Raw genomic sequence first — 21,420 nt, forward strand, 5'->3', positions numbered from 1 at the left:
GATTTCCCCCTTATCCTTAAACTATGACCCCTTGTTCTGGACTTCCCCAACATCGGGAACAATCTTCCTGCATCTAGCCTGTCCAACCCCTTAAGAATTGTGTAAGTTTCTATAAGATCCCCCTTCAATCTTCTAAATTCTAGCGAGTACAAACCGAGTCTATCCAGTCTTTCTTCATATGAAAGTCCTGACATCCCAGGAATCAGTCTGGTGAACCTTCTCTGAACTCCCTCTATGGCAAGAATGTCTTTCCTCAGATTAGGAGACCAAAACTGTACGCAATACTCCAGGTGTGGTCTCACCAAGACCCTGTACAACTGCAGTAGAACCTCCCTGCTCCTATACTCAAATCCTTTTGCTATGAATGCTAACATACCATTCGCCTTCTTCACTGCCTGCTGCACCTGCATGCCTACTTTTAATGACTGGTGTACCATGACACCCAGGTCTCATTGCATCTCCCCCTTTCCTAATCGGCCACCATTCAGATAATAATCTACTTTCCTGTTTTTGCCACCAAAGTGGATAACCTCACATTTATCCACATTATACTGCATCTGCCATGCATTTGCCCACTCACCCAGCTTATCCAAGTCACCTTGCAGCCTCCTAGCTATCATCCTCACAGCTAACACTGCCCCCCAGCTTCATGTCATCCGCAAACTTGGAGATGTTGCATTCAATTCCCTCGTCCAAATCATTAATATATATCGTAAATAGCTGGGGTCCCAGAACTGAGCCTTGCGGTACCCCACTAGTCACTGCCTGCCATTGTGAAAAGGACCCGTTCACTCCTACTCTTTGCTTCCTGTCTGCCAACCAGTTCTCTATCCACATCAATACTGAACCCCCAATACCGTGTGCTTTAAGTTTGTATACTAATCTCTTATGTGGGACCTTGTCGAATGCCTTCTGAAAGTCCAGATACAACATATCCACTGATTCTCCCTTATCCACTCTACTAGTTACATCCTCGAAAAATTCTATAAGATTCGTCAGACATGATTTACCTTTCATAAATCCATGCTGACTTTGTCCAATGATTTCACCACTTTCCAAATGTGCTGCTATCCAATCTTTAATAACTGACTCTAGCAGTTTCCCCACTACTGACGTTAGACTAACTGGTCTGTAATTCCCTGTTTTCTCTCTCCCTCCCTTTTTAAAAAGTGGGGTTACATTAGCTACCCTCCAATCCTCAGGAACTACTCCAGAATCTAAAGAGTTTTGAAAAATTATCACTAATGCATCCACTATTTCTGGGGCTACTTCCTTAAGTACTCTGGGATGCAGCCTATCTGGCCCTGGGGATTTATCGGCCTTTAATCCATTCAATTTACCTAACACCACTTCCCGGCTAACCTGGATTTCACTCAGTTCCCCCATCTCATTTGGCCCCCGGTCCCCTGCTATTTCCGGCAGATTATTTATGTCTTCCTTAGTGAAGACAGAACCAAAGTAGTTATTCAATTGGTCTGCCATGTCCTTGTTCCCCATGATCAATTCACCCGTTTCTGACTGCAAGGGACCTACATTTGTTTTAACTAATCTTTTTCTCTTCACATATCTATAAAAGCTTTTGCAGTCAGTTTTTATGTTCCCTGCCAGTTTTCTTTCATAATCTATTTTCCCTTTCCTAATTAAGCCCTTTGTCCTCCTCTGCTGGTCTCTGAATTTCTCCCAGTCCTCTGGTAGGCTGCTTTTTCTGGCTAATTTGTACGCTTCATCTTTTGTTTTGATACTATCCCTGATTTCCCTTGTTATCCACGGATGCACTACCTTCCCTGATTTATTTTTTTGCCAAACTGGGATGAACAATTGTTGTAGTTCATCCATGCAGTCTTTAAATGCCTTCCATTGCATATCCACCGTCAACCCATTAAGAATCAATCGCCAGTCTATCTTGGCCAATTCACGTCTCATACCCTCAAAGTTACCTTTCTTTAAGTTCAGGACCCTTGTTTCTGAATTAACGATGTCACTCTCCATCCTAATGAAGAACTCAACCATATTATGGTCACTCTTGCCCAAGGGGCCTCACACAACAAGACTGCTAACTAACCCTTCCTCATTACTCAATACCCAGTCTAGAATAGCCTGCTCTCTCGTTGGTTCCTCTACATGTTGGTTTAGAAAACTATCCCGCATACATTCCAAGAAATCCTCTTCCTCAGCACCCTTGCCAATTTGATTCACCCAATCTATATGTAGATTGAAGTCACCCATTATAACTGTTTTACCTTTGTTGCACGCATTTCTAATTTCCTGTTTGATGCCATCCCCAACTCCACTACTACTGTTAGGTGGCCTGTACACAACTCCCACTAGCGTTTTCTGCCCCTTAGTGTTTTGCAGCTCTACCCATATCGATTCCACATCCTCAAAGCTAATGTCCTTCCTTTCTATTGCGTTAATCTGCTCTCTAACCAGCAACGCTACCCCACCTCCTTTCCCTTTCTGTCTATCCCTCCTGAATATTGAATATCCCTGGATGTTCAGCTCCCAGCCTTGGTCACCCTGGAGCCATGTCTCCGTGATCCCAACTATATCATAGTCATTAATAGCTATCTGCACATTCAACTCATCCACCTTATTACAAATGCTCCTTGCATTGAGACACAAAGCCTTCAGGCTTGTTTTTCATAAAGTATTGCATTAGGCTGACGGTTTATTTGGAGTCTTTTGCATTAAGCCTGATGAACCTTGAACATTCTTTCTCCCTGCAGTTATATGACGACAACGTTTGTTATTGAGGCCATGGCAGCAGCAAACGCACATCTACGCTGGAAGAAGAGGGAGAGGCAGCGAATAGTAAGTACAGAGAATGCTGTTGAATTGTGATGGTCATCTTTAACCCAGTGTTCAGAAAACGGGGATTGAATGGAATGCTCCTTTTACATTTGACCCAATTTTAATTTTTGTTGAAGTAAATGGAGACAAAACTTGGGTGGAGCATAAAGCCTATGTTTCACCCAATTCCTCCCCCAGCCTTGTGTAGGTAATTAGAGGATGCATGCTTCTCATGATTAGTCTGCAACACAAATTTTGAAACTAAGATTGTTGATTCCCGTTCTCCATTTTATGTGAACTCGGCTCAACACAATTCCGAGAAATTGTGCTCTCGCTTGAGTAACAATTTATACAGACTTGTCACTCTGTAGTTTGTTCAGCACCAGTCTACTCTAACTGGTGGTATTTCTCTGTCCCCTCTGGAGTTGCATGCATATCTGTCTCCAGAATCTTGCCAATATGGATCTGATGTCTTTCTGGTGAACAAGGGGTCACAGTTTAAGGATAAGGGGGAAATCTTTTAGGACCGAGTTGAGAAAAACATTTTTCACACAGAGAGTGGTGAATCTCTGGAATTCTCTGCTACAGAATGTATTTGAGGCCAGTTCATTGGCTATATTTAAGAGGGAGTTAGATGTGGCCTTTGTGGCTAAAGGTATCAGGGGGTATGGAGTGAAGGCAGGTACAGGATACTGATTTGGATGATCAGCCATGATCATATTGAATGGCGGTGCAGGCTCAAAGGGTCGGATGGCCTACTCCTGCACCTATTTTCTATGTTTCTAATATGAGATTCTGTTCCTCCAGTTAGTATGTATCCTCACGCAATGGAGATGGCCCAGGACAGAAATTTCAGAATGGGAAGGGGAGTTAAAATTGTTAATGACCAGGAACTCCAGCTGGCCTTGATAGACCGAGTGCAAGTGTTCAGCAAAAGCCTAGTTGGCTCTTGGTACATAAATGAGGCCACTGGGAGTATCGAATGCAGTAAATGAGGTTAGTAGTGGTACATGTGAACCTCTCTCTTGCTTGGCAGGCATGCTGGGTCTCTGGATGTTGTGAGGGAGGAAGTATAGGGACAGGTGTCCAAGCTCCTACGGTTGCAGGGGAAAGTACCTGCAGTTTTGCATCTCTGGCTCCCATTTGTGGTGAGTGGGGAAAGATGCTAGTCATGAACACAAGTGGTAAATCGCAGTCAATTTGTTTCAGAGCTGTTATCTCTGCCCATGAACATCAACAAATCTGCAGTCACTGGAAACTGCTGTCTCTGCTGTTTTTGCATTAAAGGTGGATGATAGTGATGCTTCTTCAGATTCCTACGATGATGACAAGAGTGAGGTTGCGATGCTCGATGGCCATGAACGGTCAGAGACGAGACCCATTCTCTCAGTGCGTGAGTATTCAGAAAAATATCTTGCAAAAATGTTAACTAAATTCTGCAAATTGATCCTCGTAGGTAACTTTGTACAAATTGCACAGAGTTTATGTTAAGCTCTATCGTGCATTGTGTTCTTTCTACTTGCAAGACTGTGTGATAACTCAAATTGGTACCTTAATTGGTGCATGTGACAATAAATATGAACTTGAACTGCTGTGATCACAAAATAATGTTGCTAGTAAAGAGACTCTTCCATCAATGGAATTGGGATTGTTGTTGATCTTCAAATGAGCCCTAGATTCTCTCTGAAATTGGCCAATTTTGAATGGATAGTTAATGCTGTTTTTATTTTATACTTGCATTTATTTTTTGTTTGCCCACCCAATTCTTCTTCCTCTTCCTCTTCCTCTTCCTCTTCCTCTTCCTCTTCCTCTTCCTCTTCCTCTTCCTCTTGTTTGTGCACGTCGGGTCGATTGCATTAGTCGAAACAGGGTGGACCACGTGAAGGGTGCAATCTCCCACACCAATTCTCTTTTGAAACCTTTGAGGTAATTCTGCAACCTCCCCTCTTAGACTCAGTGAGCTCCAGATCATTTCCTGCATTGATTTTGCTGACATTCCCTTGCACCTTTTGCCCACCATTGTGAATCTGTGCTCTGGTCCCTGAACTGCCTCCTAAAACACATTCCTTGTATTAAACCAGTCGCCTCCATCAAATCACTCAACCTTCCTCACTCCAAAGACAACAACTGAAGTTTCTCCAAATTAACTTTGCAGTGGAAATTCTCCTCCTTTTTGGAACCATTTAATCTTTTTTACACTTTCAAGAGGGCCTTCTCATCCTTAAAATATGGTGACCAAAATTGCCTGCAGCACTGAGTATTAAAAATGGCGAAACAGGCTCAAGATGTTGGTAGACAAAAATGCTGGAGAAACGCAGCAGGTGAGGCAGCATCTATGGAGCGAAGGAAATAGGCACCGTTTCGGGTCGAAAACCCTTCAGCTCAAGATGTTGCCTGGATTCGAAAAATTAGCCCTTCGGCCCCTCCGTACTGACCTCTTTGCCCATCTACACTAATCCCATTTGCCAGCATTAGAACCTATTCTTGTACGCATTGCCTATTTACATTCCTCTTAAAGGTAGTGAATGGAGCACCACCTCCATAACATGTTCCAGATATCAACCACAAAGCTTTTTTTTAAACTATCCCTAAGATTTCCCTTAAATCTCCTACTTCCTCTTACCACCCATCCACAATGTTAGTAGAAGACCTCAACTTGGCTTGAATGTTAACATGCTCTGGTATCAACAAATAACAGCAGACATACTTGTTTGTTAATTTCATCATATTGTAATCTAGTGAGCTCTGATTTTTGGTTCTACTACCTTTCCCCCTGTGGGAATGTATCTATCCTCCAGTTGAAACATCTCTGTAGAAGAGGGCAACAAGAGAGAGTGCTGAGGAGGTTTGAGAATTTGTCAGGGCTATCGAATTAAAGTTATGAGAAAGGCCCAAGTCACGTTTTGTTGCAATATGCACAATTACAGTCAGGTACATATACCTTGATAATCTTGGTGATTTATTTAGGAAACCGCAAGCTGACAAATCTATTTGAAGGGCCTGGAGAGGGTGAAGGAAGGATCTGTATCTCTTGGCATAAGTTATTAACTGCAATTTAAAAACAAACAGCTGGAGGAACTTACTGGGTCGACGAGAGCAATAGAGATTTGCAACATTTGTGGGGAGGGGGAAGAACCTGCTGATATTTCAGATTGAGACCCCACATCAGGAGAGGGAAGATGGCAGATATAAAGAGAAAAGAAGGGGTGAGACAGACCAGGAGGTCTTCTTTTGTGTGGCGTGCACAGCCTAAAGTTGTAGGACAACTTGTTCTATTTGATCTTCTGTGTGTGCACGTCGAGTTGATTGCATTAGTCGAAACAGGGCGGACCATGTGAAGGTTGCAATCTTCCACCCCAGACCTGGAGGTGACAGGTGAACATCTGCCTCAACAACTAGGGTGTTTGGATTGTATTAATTGGCAGAGTTGTTGGATGGGATTGAGAGAAATTAAGAGTATCTGAATGAGCACTTGCAGAGGCCTGAGGTACAAGACTGGCTGGAAGTTGGAAAGGGACCATCATCTGCATTTGTTACTGGTAAGAAAATAATGAACTGAATGAACCTCTGTTACTGGAAATCTCTATTGCTCTAGTTCCTAACTCATTAATTATCAATCACCCAATATCAACAAAATATTATCTATTACGTTCATTATTTCTTTTCTGAGTACAAATTAACAGTGGACTCATTCACTGTATATTTTTTTAGAAATATTTAACTTATTGGCCTTGATTGTTTTTGCCAATGACTGTTCTGTGGCGGTTACGTTTTGATCTCACCATTAATTGAATCATCTTTTCCCTCCCGTCTATCCATGAGCTCCAAGATTTTAAATATCTCCATCAGATTCAATGGCAACCCCCTCTGTTTGTCCCAAAGGAACAGCTTGAGCTACTCCAGTCTTTCCACATAATTAAAGTCCTTTCCTGGAATCATTTTAGTAATTCTCTACTACACCCATTTTAAAATCCTACCAATTTCTCTGATGTGTGACACCCAGAACTGAACACACAAACTGCAATTGCATGTGATTAAACACTCTATCCTTCAGTAAAGCACGGGAACTATGCTTATTTTTTGGAGATAACATTCTCAAGCTACTCTGCTACAATTGGAGAGGCATCTTTGGTAATAGGATTTCAGAACCAAGATGGACTACTCATTGGATATGTCTGGTTATCAGGTTGTGAAAGCTTCAGTCATGTCTTTAGCATTAGCGCCCTGTGCACCACCATCATGGAGGATGGGGATGTGCCTGGAGCTGCTTCCACCACCATTTATGATACTACAATAGAACCACAAAGCTGATTTAGAATCACTTTCCTTCGCCTGTTGCAGTTCTTGCTGCTGACTGTGTGTAATGATGAGAGGTTTCACCACACTAGCATGTTATTGTTAAATAAATGCAGCACTGCTGCTGATATGCCTTTCTGCACCTCTATTAAACCTGGTTTAATTGATGTGGTAGAGTTGAGTGTTGTGCAAGATCATGAGGTCATGGATGCTGGTGGTGTACTTTTTTACTGATGATCTACAGAGCTTCATGGATGTCCATATTTAAGCTACTTGGTCGGCTTTGTATCGGTCTCCTTTAGCACAAATGTAGGATGGATGAATACTCAATGTGAAATAGTGTCTTCGTTTGCAATAAATCTGTATGGTTGTCACTCCTGTTAAGTGAGTTATCTTGGACAAATGCATCTTCAGATAGATTGAGAGGATGTGGTTGTGGGCTTGTCCGAGATGTTGGTTCACTACCTGCCGCAGACCTAATCTAGCAGCCATGATCATCGGGGCTTGCTCAAGTCACTCCTGGTGATGGACATTGAGGATTTCACCTGTTGTGTCCGATAAATCACTGGTCTGCTCTGATAAGAAATGACATAAAGATTGGTGTTAGGCGCCCTTTCGGGGAGAGACTTCGGCCTTGGAGCGTGTCGCGAACGGTGCTAGGTGATCTTGAACAAAACATCCTGTGGCGTGCTCTGATGAGTTTGCGAGTGCGTACGGGTTTATGTGAGTGTATGTAGAAACATCCTACGGTGTGCTCTGCTGTGTACTCTGGGTTTGCGAGGGTGTTCGGGGGTATTTGAGGATACGTGAGTGTATGTGCCTTATATAGTAGTGTAATAAATTACTGAGTGAATCAAAAGTTATCTGAATCCAGTGATTTATAGAACAAAACATCACCAGAGTACATTCTGTGCACTCGCTACTTTCAGAGCTGCTTCCATTAGGGAAGGCAGCAGATGATGATCTGGAGTTGTAGATTTCTGCCATTTGTTGAACATCTGGTTGATCTATCTTGCTCGTATAGCTGAAATTCCCAGTAAAGGTGACAGGATCTGTTGTCTTGGCTGAGCCGTGTGATTATAAATGCTACCATGCCAAGTTGGTGCTTTACTAGTTGGGGCAAAGGTCGCCCAAATTAAGCCATAAGCCCCCAGATGATTGAGGTTTGTGAGGAGGATATTGCCTTGTCCCATACAGATCTGATGGCTTGGTTGGTTCTTGGTTTGACAATATTATTCTGTAGTAGCTTGAAACAAAGCAGCGGCTTGTTCATGTTGCAGAGGTCAACATCCATCTTATGGGAGGTTAGAGGTTTTGCTGACCTGGATAGACTTTTGTAATATTCAAGCAGCTTCATAATCGGCACGCTGACTTCATTGTTTAATTAGTCTTCCCCCAGTTGTAGTGACTGGGTTAAAATAGTTTGTCAGGCCCTGCAATCTAGATGCAGGATTTTGAGTGTGAAAGCAACAAAGTCCATTCTACTATTCCTTCAGGTAAGTAAAACAAAGATAGAAGGCTAGAAAAGTGGTATGGAAGGCAGCAGTTTCCATTCAAAGGGAGGAATCAGACTGACTCCACATGCCGAATAACTGGAACAGTAGATAGGGACTAGAGCTAATTAAGGAAAATGAATGGGCTGCAAGTGAGTGGGGGCAAATAGAGGTTTCCAGAGAGGATGCATTCAAACGTTTTAAAGGAAGATTCCAGGAGATGATCGGAGGGAGACAGCAAGTGTTTAATGAAAATAACAGGGCATTCAATAATTTGGGCACACAGAAAACCATTGTGGAATTGGAGGTGCAGGCAGTAAGGATACTATAGTAGTCCATGGAGAGATTTAACATTGGGTAGAATGGGTAAACTAAATGCTCGGCTGAATTTGAGAGGATGTGTTCATGAATACATTCAACAGTGTAATCAAAAGTCAACTCGCTTTGTGGAGCACAGCATAAGTACCCTGAGGACAACACTGTCTGCTCATGACCTAGCTGCTTCCACTTGCTGCTTTCCTTCTCCCTTGAGCGGCTGCCTGGTCCTGAAGCCAGTTCTTGATTAACACTGGGCCTTCCTGGTAATGAAACTTGCCTGCAGGAAAGCTTTGACAGCTGCCATAATCGTTGACGTTCAGGAGCATTCAAAATAATGAAAAACTATTAAAAAATTAATCTTGCTAATAAAAATTGCATGAATATTTTACACCAAATTTTAATGAACATGAATGACAAGCACACAGTGTAAGGAGTAGGCCATTTAATTCATCGCACTTACGCTATCATTTGTGGCTGAGCCTTTATTTGAACATCTCTTCCCTTTTGTAGACCGGCACAGCAGGCTTGTCCAATACTGGTGCTATAGAGCCAGACTGACTTTGTATATTGACGTATCCCAACTAGAGTACATGCCATGTCTTCTCTGGTGTTTCCTAGTGTCACTCAGCAGGAGGACTGATTCATCAGCTGAGGGAGGACGGTGAGTGGTAATAGGCGTCCGATCTAAAGCCCCGAGACTTTTATCTAAATAGAGAGCATTTTCATGTTGGGGGAAATACTGAAAGTCAAAGGGCATGGTGTTGCGGAAGTATGCTGTAACTGAAAAGTGGATTGAAAGAAAATAGGAAGGATGGTGGTAGATCTGAAGAATGGGAGAACTTGAGACCAGTGAGAGATGTTCAAAATATTGATGGAGGGACAAAATAGAACAAAAGTAAATTACTAAGGAATATAAGGTGCACATTGGAAAAGCCATAGTGACAGTACCATTTATAACTCTTGGTTCCTTTTAAATGGAGAAAGGAAATTAACTGAGGGTGAGGAAATGGTTTGCTTCAAAGTGCAAGACAACAACAGCTGGTTTTCTTCAAAGTGCAAGACAACACCAGCATATTTAGAATAGTGTGAACAAGGGGGGGGGGGAGAGGAAGTAAAACTTAAAATAGTTATGGCTAGAGAAATAATGCAAGCTGAACTGAGAGTGTTAAAGGCTGACTAATTTCCTCAACCTGCTGATGGCCTGCATCTGTAAGAAGGTTAACTTTAATAGGGTTCTAGAATGAGGCTGCAGCGTGTATGGATGCATTCGTTTTGAACTCTGCAGTTCCCTGATTTCTGCAAACGCACCAGTGGATTTAAATTTAATGCACCTATTTAAGAAAGGAGTAAGAGGGATCGACTGATTTGCTTAACACTTGAAAAATGGTGAAATACTAATTTTAGTGAGTGAGATCTAATGTTTCTGCTGCTTTCAACCCATGGAGAACCCTGTTTCTCCATCTCATTTTTAGTTTTCGACCCTGCTCCTGAAGCGCTGTTCGAATTATTCCACATGACTTTCATTTCAGCTTTTGGAAAACTGGTTAAGTTTGTCATTATAGGTCGGTTAATAGTTTGAGTTCTGCTATAAACCAATAGTTCTCAACCACACCTCCTCCCATCCTGCCTCTTGCGAGGACCCCATCACTTACTGTCTTTCTGTTTTTGCCGCATTCACTCTCAAGCTGAGGCTTTCCACTCTAGGATAGTTGAGATACTTTATTTCTTCTGTAAGCATGGTTCCCCGTTGTTGTTGTGGATGGAGAGGGATGTCTGCAATCTTTTGATTTGCTCTTCCCTCCCCTTACACTTTTTCCTGCAACTTCAGGATATATTACACCTGTCCCGACATGTCCTCTCTTGCCTCCATTCAGGGACCCTGACAGCCTTTCCAGGTGAGATAAGGTTTACTTACATCTCTTCCAACCTAATACATTTGGTGCTCGCAATGTGGTGACCCCTACATCAGAGAGACCAAACATAGTCTCGACTCGGCAACTGTTTGTTGAAGGCTTGTGCTCTGTCCAACAAGGTCTACTGGAGCTCCCAGTTGCTAACCATTTCAACTCCCCATCCCATGTCAATACTAAACTTTCAGTCTTCAGTCTTTTCCACTGCCAGAGCAAGGCTACATTCAAACTGAAAGAACAAAACCGCATAACCTCCTCTTTGGTAGCCTACAACGGCATGAACATTGAATTTTCCAATTTCAGGTTAAATCCCTCCTTTACTTTTGTGACCCCCCTGTTTTGTGCCCTCATGCTTTCATCTTTCTCCAACATTCCTTTCCCCTCCTTCCACTCATCTTCCACCCCTTCTTTCTTTTATTCTCCCTCACCCCTGTTCTTTTCATCCCCCTATCCCCTCCTCCAGTTTTATATTTTACTCCTTCTCCTTCTTCCACGCTTTTGTCTGTTTCATCTCTTACCTTTGTTATAATCTCCATCCATTTGCCAATTACTCTTTGCCTGGATTCACCTATTGCTCTCCAGATTTTGTTCCATTTCTTCTCCTCGCCTTTGTTTCCAGCTTTTTTTCCCCTTTATCAATCCAAAGAAGGGTCACAACCCGAAATGTCATTCATCCATTTCCTCAACAGATCTACCGAACCTGCCGAGTTCCTCCAGCACTTTGATTTTGCCCAAGATTCCAACATCTGCAGTTTCTTTTATTACTGTTTAAATCCAAGACAGCTTTTTTTCTGCTCGTCAATATCCAAAGTAACTTGAGTAATTCTCTAGTTCCCAGTTGAAATCTCATTGTAACCTGTTTGGTCTGTATATTGCTTATGGTGTTCCCTAATTAATCAATAGCATTACAGAGTATCCAATTAGCGTTATGGAGACGCCTGTTAACAATAGAACTAGCTGTGCAACTAATTAGATTAAACAAGAAGACCTGATTCTTTGATTTGGCCATTGATTTGTGGATTATTTAACTTGTTCTAAACATTACATCTAATTGCTGGTTGTCCTTTCTGTCAACGAATTAAAGCGCTAACCATCATCTAACTTGTTTTTATGCCTAGAAAGAACCAGTGTGAACAATGCCTTTGACATTGTGGAACGAATAGAAATGGGTCAGATGGCTTCCATGTTCTTCAATAAAGGTGAGACTTTCTCCAAACGTTTATTTGTTCATGTAAATGTCTACTGTTTGATAAGTGGTTACAGTGACTACTTTACCTTTGCTTGGTTGGTGCTAACCGAGCAGCAATCAACCTGGGTGGCCTTAACTTGAAGGTAGGAAATCAATGCGTATTGCCGCTTGTTTGACAATCTTGACCATGTTCACTCATAGCTCAATCATCTCTATAAGCTTTGAGTAAATTCAGAAGCAAAAATCCAATCCTGTCTGTGTTTGATTAATGCCAAATTTTGGGACATTCAGTAGCTCCCCAAGAGCTGTTGCTGACACATTTCATTGCAAGCTTATACGAAAAGACCTATAAAAACCTGCGGTGAGCACAAAAGTTAATTACTATGTAGACTGTAAGATTACTTTATTATGCAGAAATATAATAAATTATTCCGTATGACAGTTTTCAAAATTATTTTTTGTCGGTTCATCAACGCACCAGTCTTCAGAGTATTTTATTAATGTGATCCGGTCCTAAGTAAAAGTCGTGCCTGTATTAGCTGGAGACTGTTTCTTCCCACGCTATAAACATTGTACCATCTACAGCATGCACTGCAGTTACTTGCCTGGGCTACTCCAATAGCGTCTCCCTGACACATGGCTTTTAATTACTTCAAAAGTAACAACACAAGGTATTGTAGTACAATTTAATTAATGATCATCTACTAGTTTGAAATGTTAAGACAAGCTGTAAAAGGCTATTGGGAGGCAAGGTGCATTCCCAAGTACAATTTAATGCATTCTTAACCCAGATGGGCTGTTCCGGGGCATTGAATGGCTTTCTGACCTGATTTATAACCTTTTGGGATTTCTATTCTTTTGGGATCTCGCTGGCCCTCCACTCCGCTCTGGACCACTTGGACAACAAAAACTCATATGTCAGGCAGTTATTCATCGATTACAGCTCGGCATTTAACACAATCATCCCCTCCAAGCTGGTTACCAAACTCGCAGAACTGGGTCTCTGCGCATCCCTCTGCAATTGGATCCTCGACTTCCTCATTCACAGACCACAGTCTGTTCGTATTGGTGGAAATGTGTCAGCCTCGATAATAATCGGCACAGGAGCACCTCAAGGCTGCGTGCTCAGCCCCCTGCTGTACTCGCTCTATACCCATGACTGCGTAGCCAATCACAGTGCGAACTCCATCATCAAGTTCGCTGACGACACCACTGTTGTGGGGCGTATTACTGATGGGGATGAGTCAGAGTATAGAAGAGAGATCGAGCAACTGTCCATATGATGCCAGCGCAATAACATATGCCCTCAACACCAACAAAACCAAGGAACTGATTGTGGACTTTGGAAAGAGTAGGAGGGGGACCCACAGCCCCATTTATATAAACGGGTCGATGGTTGAAAGGGTCAAGAGCTTCAAATTCCTGGGCGTGCACATCTCTGAAGATCTTTCCTGGTCCGAGAACACTAATGTAATTATCAAGAAAGCTCACCAGCGCCTCTACTTCCTGAGAAGATTACGGAGAGTCGGTTTGTTAAGGAAGACTCTCTCCAACTTCTACAGGTGCACAGTCGAGAGCATACTGACCGGTTGCATCATGGCTTGGTCCGGCAATTTGAGCGCCCTGGAGAGGAAAAGACTACAAAAAGTAGTAAACACTGCCCAGTCCATCATCGGCTCTGACCTTCCTTCCATCGAGGTGATTTATCGCAGTCGCTGCCTCAAAAAGGCTGGGAGTATCATCAAAGACCCACACCATCCTGGCCACACACACATCTCCCTGCTCCCTTCAGGTAGAAGGTACAGGATCCTGAAGACTGCAACAACCAGGTTCAGGAATAGCTACTTCCCCACAGCCATCAGGCTATTAAACCTGGCTCGGACAAAACTCTGATTATTGATAACCATTTTCTGTTATTTGCACTTTATCAGTTTATTTATTCATGTGTGTATATATTTATATCATGGTATATGGACACACTTATCTGTTTGTAGTAAATGCCTACTATGTTCTGTGTGCTGAAGCAAAGCAAGAATTTAATTGTCCTATACAGGGGCACATGACAATAAACTCACTTGGTCTTGGACTTGAACTTGAACTTCAACTTGAACTATTCAATTTAGTTTGCTTAGTAACAAGGCTGCTCTACAGAAAGGATTTGGGGTAAAAAAAAAGTGGTTGACCAATCTTGCAGCTGGTTTGTGGAGAAAGGTATGCTTCATCCAACAAAGAGGAACAGGATGTGGGTATGGCTCTGGTCAATGTCCCAGCAAGTCCTACTCTACCGGAGATGTGGGAACAGCATTGCCTCAACAGGATGTATTGTCTCCTTTAAACACGGATATGGTAGGAAATTATATTAAGTGTATGTATGTGGAGGAATAAAATAACATGCCTGCCTATGCCAGTTATACGATCCCATAATCTAACTTTTAAATTCTGAAGGCAATACTCCACGCCATTCCAGAATACTCAAAGTAACTGTCTTTGTCAAGCTGTGAATTTGGGAGGTGCAATTTGGGCAGAAAATTGCAGTGCATTTTGTAGATTGTACAATGTTTGTTCATAGGTTGTCGGGGCAGAATTAGGCCATTTGGCCCTATCAAGTCTATTCCGCCATTTAATTTAAGTGTTGGAGTAACTCAGCAGGACAGGCAGCTTGTCTTGAGAGAAGGAATGAGAATGAGGGAAGGAAGACCTTCAAGGTCGTCAGAGGAGCGGCAGGTGAAGGAGTGAGTGCGGGGATTGGCTGAGGAATTTAATTAGGAAATCGGTAAATTAGCGAATTAGTTAATTTATCGGCTAATATAAGCAAGGTTTGCTCTAGGGGAGCGGCCTGTCGGGGAGCGGCCTTGTCGAGGAAAGTGCCTTGTGAGAAAAGTGCGAGTCTTTGGCTCGAGAGTCTTCGGCGAGGAGGCTGAGGGAGGAGACCAAGCCAAAAGTTGGAGAGGGTGAGACACACTGAAGAAATGACAGGTAAGCTGATTCAGTGTATGCTTGCAGGGTGTGGGAGGTCAGGGACACTGCTGGTGCCTCTGGCTGCTACAACTGTGGGAAGTGTGTCCCTGAAGGACCGTGTTGGGGCACTGGAGAGGCAACTGGATGACCTCGGGATCGTCCGGGAAAACAAGGGTTTCCTGGACAGGACCTATAGCGAGATCGTTACACCGAAAATACCGGAAGAGAGAGAAGGTGGGTAATGATGAGGAAGAGAAGGAAGTTTGGAGTACAGGAGCCCCAGGGGGATGTACCTCTTGAAAACAGGTTCACCCTCCTGGAAGTTGTCGGGACAGAAGATTACGCCATTCTGAGCGGGGGACAGGTCTGCGAGTCAAAGCGTGGCGCTGAAGCAAAGCCGAACAGACAGATGTCAGGCAAAGCCGTGGTAGGTGGGGACTCCATTGTGAGGGGTACAAATGGGTTTCTGCAGCAACAGGCTGGATTCAATGATGGTGTGTTGCCTCCCTGGTGCCAGGATCCAGGACGTCACGGACCGATTGCAGAGCATCCTCAAGGGTGAAGGTGAGCAGCGGAAGTGGTAGTGCATGTCAGCACAAATGACGTCGGGAAGAAGAGGAAAGAGATTTTGTAGCGTGACTTCAAAGAGCTCGGCAGAAGGCTGATTTAGATGATGCAATGGGATTAAAAGTAACACTAGCAAATTTGCAGAAGACACAAAGCTGGGTGGCAGTGTGAACTGCAAAGAGGATACTAGGAGGTTGCAGTGTTACTTGGACAGGTTGTGTGAGTTGGCAGATGCTGTATAATGTAGATAAATGTGAGGTTATTGACCTTGGCAGCAAATACAAGGAGGCAGATTATTATCTCATTGGTGTCAGATTAGGAAAAAGGGAAGTGCAACGAGACCTGGATGTCCTTGTACACCAGTCCTTGAAAGTGAACATGCAGGTACAGCAGGCAGTGAAGAAAGCTAATGGCATGTTGGCCTTCATAACGAAAGGATTTGAGTACAGGAATATAGAGGTCCTTCTGCAGTTGTACAGGGCCCTGGTGAGACCACATCTGGAGTATTGTGTGCAGTTTTGGTCTCCTAATTTGAGGAAGGACATCCTTGCTATTGAGGCAGTGCAGCGTAGGTTCACAAGGTTAATTCCCGGGATGGCGGGACTGTCATATGAGGAAAGATTGGAAAGACTGGGCTTGTAATCACTGGAATTTAGAAGGATGAGAGGGGTCTTATAGAAACGTATAAAATCATAAAAGGACTGGACAAGCTAGATGCAGGATAAATGTTCCCAATGTTGGGGGTTGGGTTGGGTGGGGGGGGGGGGGGGGCAAAACCAGGGTCCACAGTCTAAGAATAAAGGGGAGGCCATTTAAAACTGAGATAAGAAAAAACGTTATCACCCAGTGAGTTGTGAATTTGTGGAATTCTCTGCCACAGAAAGCAGTAGAGGCCAATTCACTGAATTAATTTAAAAGAGAGTTATATAGAGCTCTAGGGGCTAGCTGAATCAAGGGGTATGGGGAGAAGGCAGGCACGGGTTACTGATTGTGGATGATCAGCCATGATCATAATGAATGGCGTTGCAGGCTTGAAGGGCCAAATGGCCTCCTCCTGCACCTATTTTCTGTGTTTCTGTGAATGAGAGATGCTCCCTGTCCCGCTGAGTTACGCCATGATTTTGTGTTTACCTTCAATTTAAATCAGCATTTGTAGTTCTTTCCTACACATTTTGTCTGCCATTCAAACTGGCTGATCGACCTTTCCCTCTCAACCCCATTTTCCTGCCTTCTCCTCATAATCCCGGACACTCGTACTAATCAAGAATCTGTCAATCTCCACCTTAAAAATACCTATTGACGGCTTCCACAGCCGTCTGTGGCAATGTGGCAATTCACCACCCTCTGACTAAAGAAATTCATCCTCCATCTCCTATGTTCTTTTATTCTGAGGCTATGGCCTCTAGTCCGAGACTCTCCAACTAGTGGAAACAACCTCTTCACATTAACTCTATATAGGCCTTTCACTATTTGGTAAGTTTTAATGAGGTGTCTCCCCACCCCTTCAAACATCATTTGTAATATGGGGGAGAAGCTTACTCGGGCTACTCCCTGGTACCCAGGCCTGATTTTTCACGGATCTCCTGGGGGCGCCGAGCATTACCACACAGCTGATGACTGTGAAATACCAATTTCCAATAATGTCACATGGGATGACGTTCCTTTCAGGTTTAGAAGCCCCCTATAATATGGGCAGTTGGCATCCCTGGGGCCAACAGTATCTGAAGGTATGGGATTCATCTGTATATTCATGAAACTACTACTGAGTTGCTATATATATATTCACAATGAATAAAAGGGATCCTTGGAGAGGAACCTTGTTTGGGTGGGGCGGATGGTTGGAAAGAGAGAGAAGAACAGAGTTGGGTGGAGGAAGAATGAACAGAGAATATACAGAAGGGAGGCCATTTTTCTGTAGAGGTTGGGGTTTAAAGAGAGAGAACCTGATACATACAGTGCCCTCCATAATGTTTGGGACAAAGTGGAGTACAGAGGCAAATAAATAGTGGAGTACAGAGACAAATAAATAAATGAATGATGGGTCTTTGTCCCAAACATTATGGAGGGTACTGTGGCTCACTCAGGATTGGAATAAGATCCCTAGCCAGGGAAGTTCATACCACTGGGCTGTAAGCTACCCGAGCGAAATATGAGATGCTGTTCCAATTTTCGTTTAGCCTCACTCTGACAACGGAGGAGACCTAGGACGGAAAGCTCTGTGCAGGAATGGGAAGGAGAATTAAAGTGTTTATCAACTGGGAGATCAGGTAGAATAGGTTGGCTAATGTTCTTGAGATCGTTCTATAATTTAATAGCACTTGTGACGAAAAATCCTGATGATCAACAGCAAAACCCAGCTAATGACTGCTGCTCACCAAGAGTACTCCTCATTTGTGATTGGGTTGGTAATGTGGGTTGGACCTATGACCAGATCTTTTGAAGAGTGCGAGTTTGTGCTCCAATTTACATGAAGTTCATAAATGGGAAATGTTTTGCATTTTCCAAGGATATTGTGGAGATTACATTCACCAATAGAGAATTTTTTTTCATTTGGACATTGGCAGAGAACAATTGTAAAGATAGCATTTCAGTTTGTGCCTGTCAGGTTGTTTTTGTTCTTACTCCTGTGCTGCACTTTGTCTTTTACTTATTTTCCAGTTTCCTTGAGAGTTTGTTATCAGTACACAACATCTTTGCACCTCCCTCCCCTGCAATAATTGATTCGACCTCTACATCTGCTCCACTTCTTGTCTCTCCCAGCCCCATCAATAAAACTGGTTTTGCCCTGTGGCTTACTACTCATTAATTTGAATCCTTTAATAGAGAGAGATATTATACCATACGTAAGGATATTTGTTTTTAAATTCTTTAACCTGGTAGGTTTGTATCTTGCCCTTGAATGTTTGAATCTGACCTTCATTTGCAGAGCTTGTCAATTCATTTGTGTTGGCAGTGCTGTGTGGTGCTTGGTGAATTTGTACTAATGTGAGATTAATCAACTGAAAGGCTAAACAATAGCCTTTTTTTTTATAAGACCTACCTGCTGTTTCTTTCCTTTCTGTGTGTCCTCTAAGAGAACAACCTGAGAACATCTGTGCTTGATTGAAAGTCCTGTTAAAATATGCAAGTGCACTGGAAATCAAAAAAGCTGGTATTTGTTTTGTTGTTCAGGTGCTTTTCTACAGCTGCACTGCACAGTCCAAGTGGGGACGTATTGGATGGTGTTTTGCTCCTTTTGTGTGGAATACTCACAGGGTTAGATTCAGATGCATCTGATCAAACTGGGCACCAGGGGGGACGTATTGGATGGTGTTTTGCATCCAATACGGGGGGGCTGGTAGATTTAACCACATTTATTTTAATGGAAGAAACCGCACAGATAAAATCATGAGCTGAGAGCATGGGTTGGTACATGGGATTATGCCTTGTTGCAATCTCCGACATGTTGAGGGAAGGGCAGGGGCTGGCACCCATGTTGTTCTAACTTGGCCAGCTTTGTACCAAACCAACCTATTAGTTACACCTGTTAATCCTTGCCTGTTAATCGTGGCCTTACAAATTCTTCCTCGTTATTTATTTATCCAACTCTTACTTGAAGGCCGCAATGGAACCTGCCTCCACCAAGCCCATAAGTAGTGTGTTCCAGATTCCAACCATGGTTTGTGAACAGATATGCGTGGTGTAGATAACTGTGGAAAGGAGAACAGAGTTGTGACTGGGAAAAGAGATTGAAGATGGTGGTTTCAATGTTTGATTTAAGTTGGTTTCAGTGTAGGGTTGGGGGAACAGCCTGCTCATCCTGTGGCCAGACTGTGCTGAGGTAGAGCCGAGATGTTAGCACTGGTGAAAGCTAGCATTGTGTTTTAAGATGTGCAGCTGATGAGAGAAAGGAAAGGTCCCAGAGGAAGGCACGGCGAGAATTCATCACAGGGCATTCTTTGCCAGGGCGGGTTAAATGTGAATGGAACCAGTTGAGTAGGTGTTGTAGGAGCTTAGTGTGGCCAACCACTTACAAGAGGAGTTACAAAAAAACAACGATAATTACCACCTTCAAAGACATACGGTATGTGACATGATTTTTAGAAGCAAGGACTGCAACGTCTGAGCTTTACCACCTGACAAGAGGTTAGCAGGCTTGTAGGACCTGCTCCCAATTCCTCTCCCCTCATACATAGTCCCAGAAGATGCATTAATTGCTGGGGACAATCGTTGATTTTGTGAGTCGCCACCAAGCCGACTGCAAACTTGAAGGTGGCAGTTCACTGCTGTCACCACCTTCAAGTACATATAGTTACTAAATTGGAGCAAGCATCCTCGGATGCAAAAATTAGAACAAAGTCAGAAAATGTTGAGGAACTTAGTTGGTTTGGCAGTGTCTATCAGCATTGGAAAACTGAACAAGGTACTACTGGTTGACGTAGTGAGAATTCTTCACTCAGATTGATCAATGGGATTTGCTGTTGCTTGCTCTTCTGGTTCCACAAATAACCAACAGGTGGGATCATGCTAAAAGTGGTTACTTTTTTGAATATCTTTAATTCATCGTTCTTTATCTCCCCACATCATTGCCTGTATCTCTCGTTATCCCTAACCAGTCTGAAGAAGAGTCTCGACCCGAAACGTCACCTATTTCTTCTCTCCAGAGATGCTGCCTGGCCAGCTTTTTGTGTGTATCTTCGGTTTAAACCAGCATCTGCAGTTCCTTCCTACACAAAAGTGATCTCTTGTTAGGGTCTCATGGCACAGAGACAGGCCCTCTTTCTACCAATTCCATGCTGACCAACAGTTGCCAGTGCAATAAACCTGGGAAGCTGGAAGTCTAAAACCCAATTATAAGAAGCCTTTTCCCTTTCCTTAAGCTCCTTCCACATTAAGACATACGGCAGAATGACAATTTGGTCATCGTGTTGAATGATTAAACTGCTGAAGCCTGTAATTTTGTTCTTTGCCTGTTCCCTGCATCAACTACCTTTCTCCATTCTACTCAATGTTCAAAAACTGAATATGTTGGAAATCTGAAAGGAAACGTACAAGAAAAGAAAAATTCAGCAGGTCCGGCCACATCTGTGGAGTGCAGGAGTTAATTTTTCAGTCTATGACCTTTCATCAGCTGGGAAAAGTGAGAAAACAAACATTTTGAGTTGTGGAGAAGAGGGAGGTGTGGAGAGAGCAATGTCCGTGATAGGGTCGAGACCAAGAGAATGAACAACACAGATGGCGTACATGCTGGCAGCGACGGGATGCTGAAGGTTTATTAATTGTAGCGGATCTGTCTTGAGGTGCAATTCGAGGGAGATGAATGAGAACGGGGAACAAAAACAAAATATCGGAACTGAGATGCAGGACACAACAGTTGCTGAAAATCTGGAGTGTGAGAATGCTGGCAGTCATTTTGGCCATTTGAGGTCCCTTGGTATATTTTCCTCTTAATGTGACAATGAAGGCTGTAATTTTGTGACTGAAGCTTTTGGCAAACTTTGAAAACCTCAGGGTTACTCTCTGTTCCCAAAATCTCAGACTGGGCTGAATAGGCTGCTATGGAATGAGCAGGGCAGTCTTATCCAGGGACGTTGTGAGTGAGCAGATGTTCACTGCTGCTTCTGGCGGGCATTAATTGCTTCTCTGTCTTTGATAACTTTTCTCCATTCTTGGCTCATTGAAATGAGGCCTTGCGTATTTGGCAGCATTGTTGAGTTAGCAATCTTCTTTAGGTCAGAGTTTTGAAGTGTACCTTTACTTCAAATCTCTCGGGTGCTGTTTGCTCCCCCTTGAGGAATGGCAGTGTCTTCAAAGGAAGAATGCCTTAATTAGCTCTTAGTTCTGGTCATTATCAGTAAAGCAGTTCTCTTTGTGGTGGCCAATTGTAGTGATCTTCAGGGCAGCCTTACATTGTGGACAC

The 21,420-nt window shown here is 43.2% G+C and overlaps 1 protein-coding gene across 2 annotated transcripts in view; it reads left to right on the top strand.

Moving 5' to 3' along the window:
• tmem104 (transmembrane protein 104) overlaps positions 1–21,420 on the top strand; it is a 77,949-nt gene that overhangs the window by 25,368 nt on the left and 31,161 nt on the right. For both annotated transcript variants that reach the window (XM_055654022.1, XM_055654023.1), the window contains exons 4-6: positions 2,727–2,811; positions 4,078–4,183; positions 11,926–12,006. In XM_055654022.1, coding sequence (XP_055509997.1) covers positions 2,727–2,811; positions 4,078–4,183; positions 11,926–12,006 — 272 coding nt within the window. The remainder of the gene's footprint in view (positions 1–2,726; positions 2,812–4,077; positions 4,184–11,925; positions 12,007–21,420) is intronic.

The sequence above is a fragment of the Leucoraja erinacea genome, chromosome 23 (assembly GCF_028641065.1).
Source record: "Leucoraja erinacea ecotype New England chromosome 23, Leri_hhj_1, whole genome shotgun sequence".
Lineage (NCBI taxonomy): Eukaryota > Metazoa > Chordata > Chondrichthyes > Rajiformes > Rajidae > Leucoraja > Leucoraja erinaceus.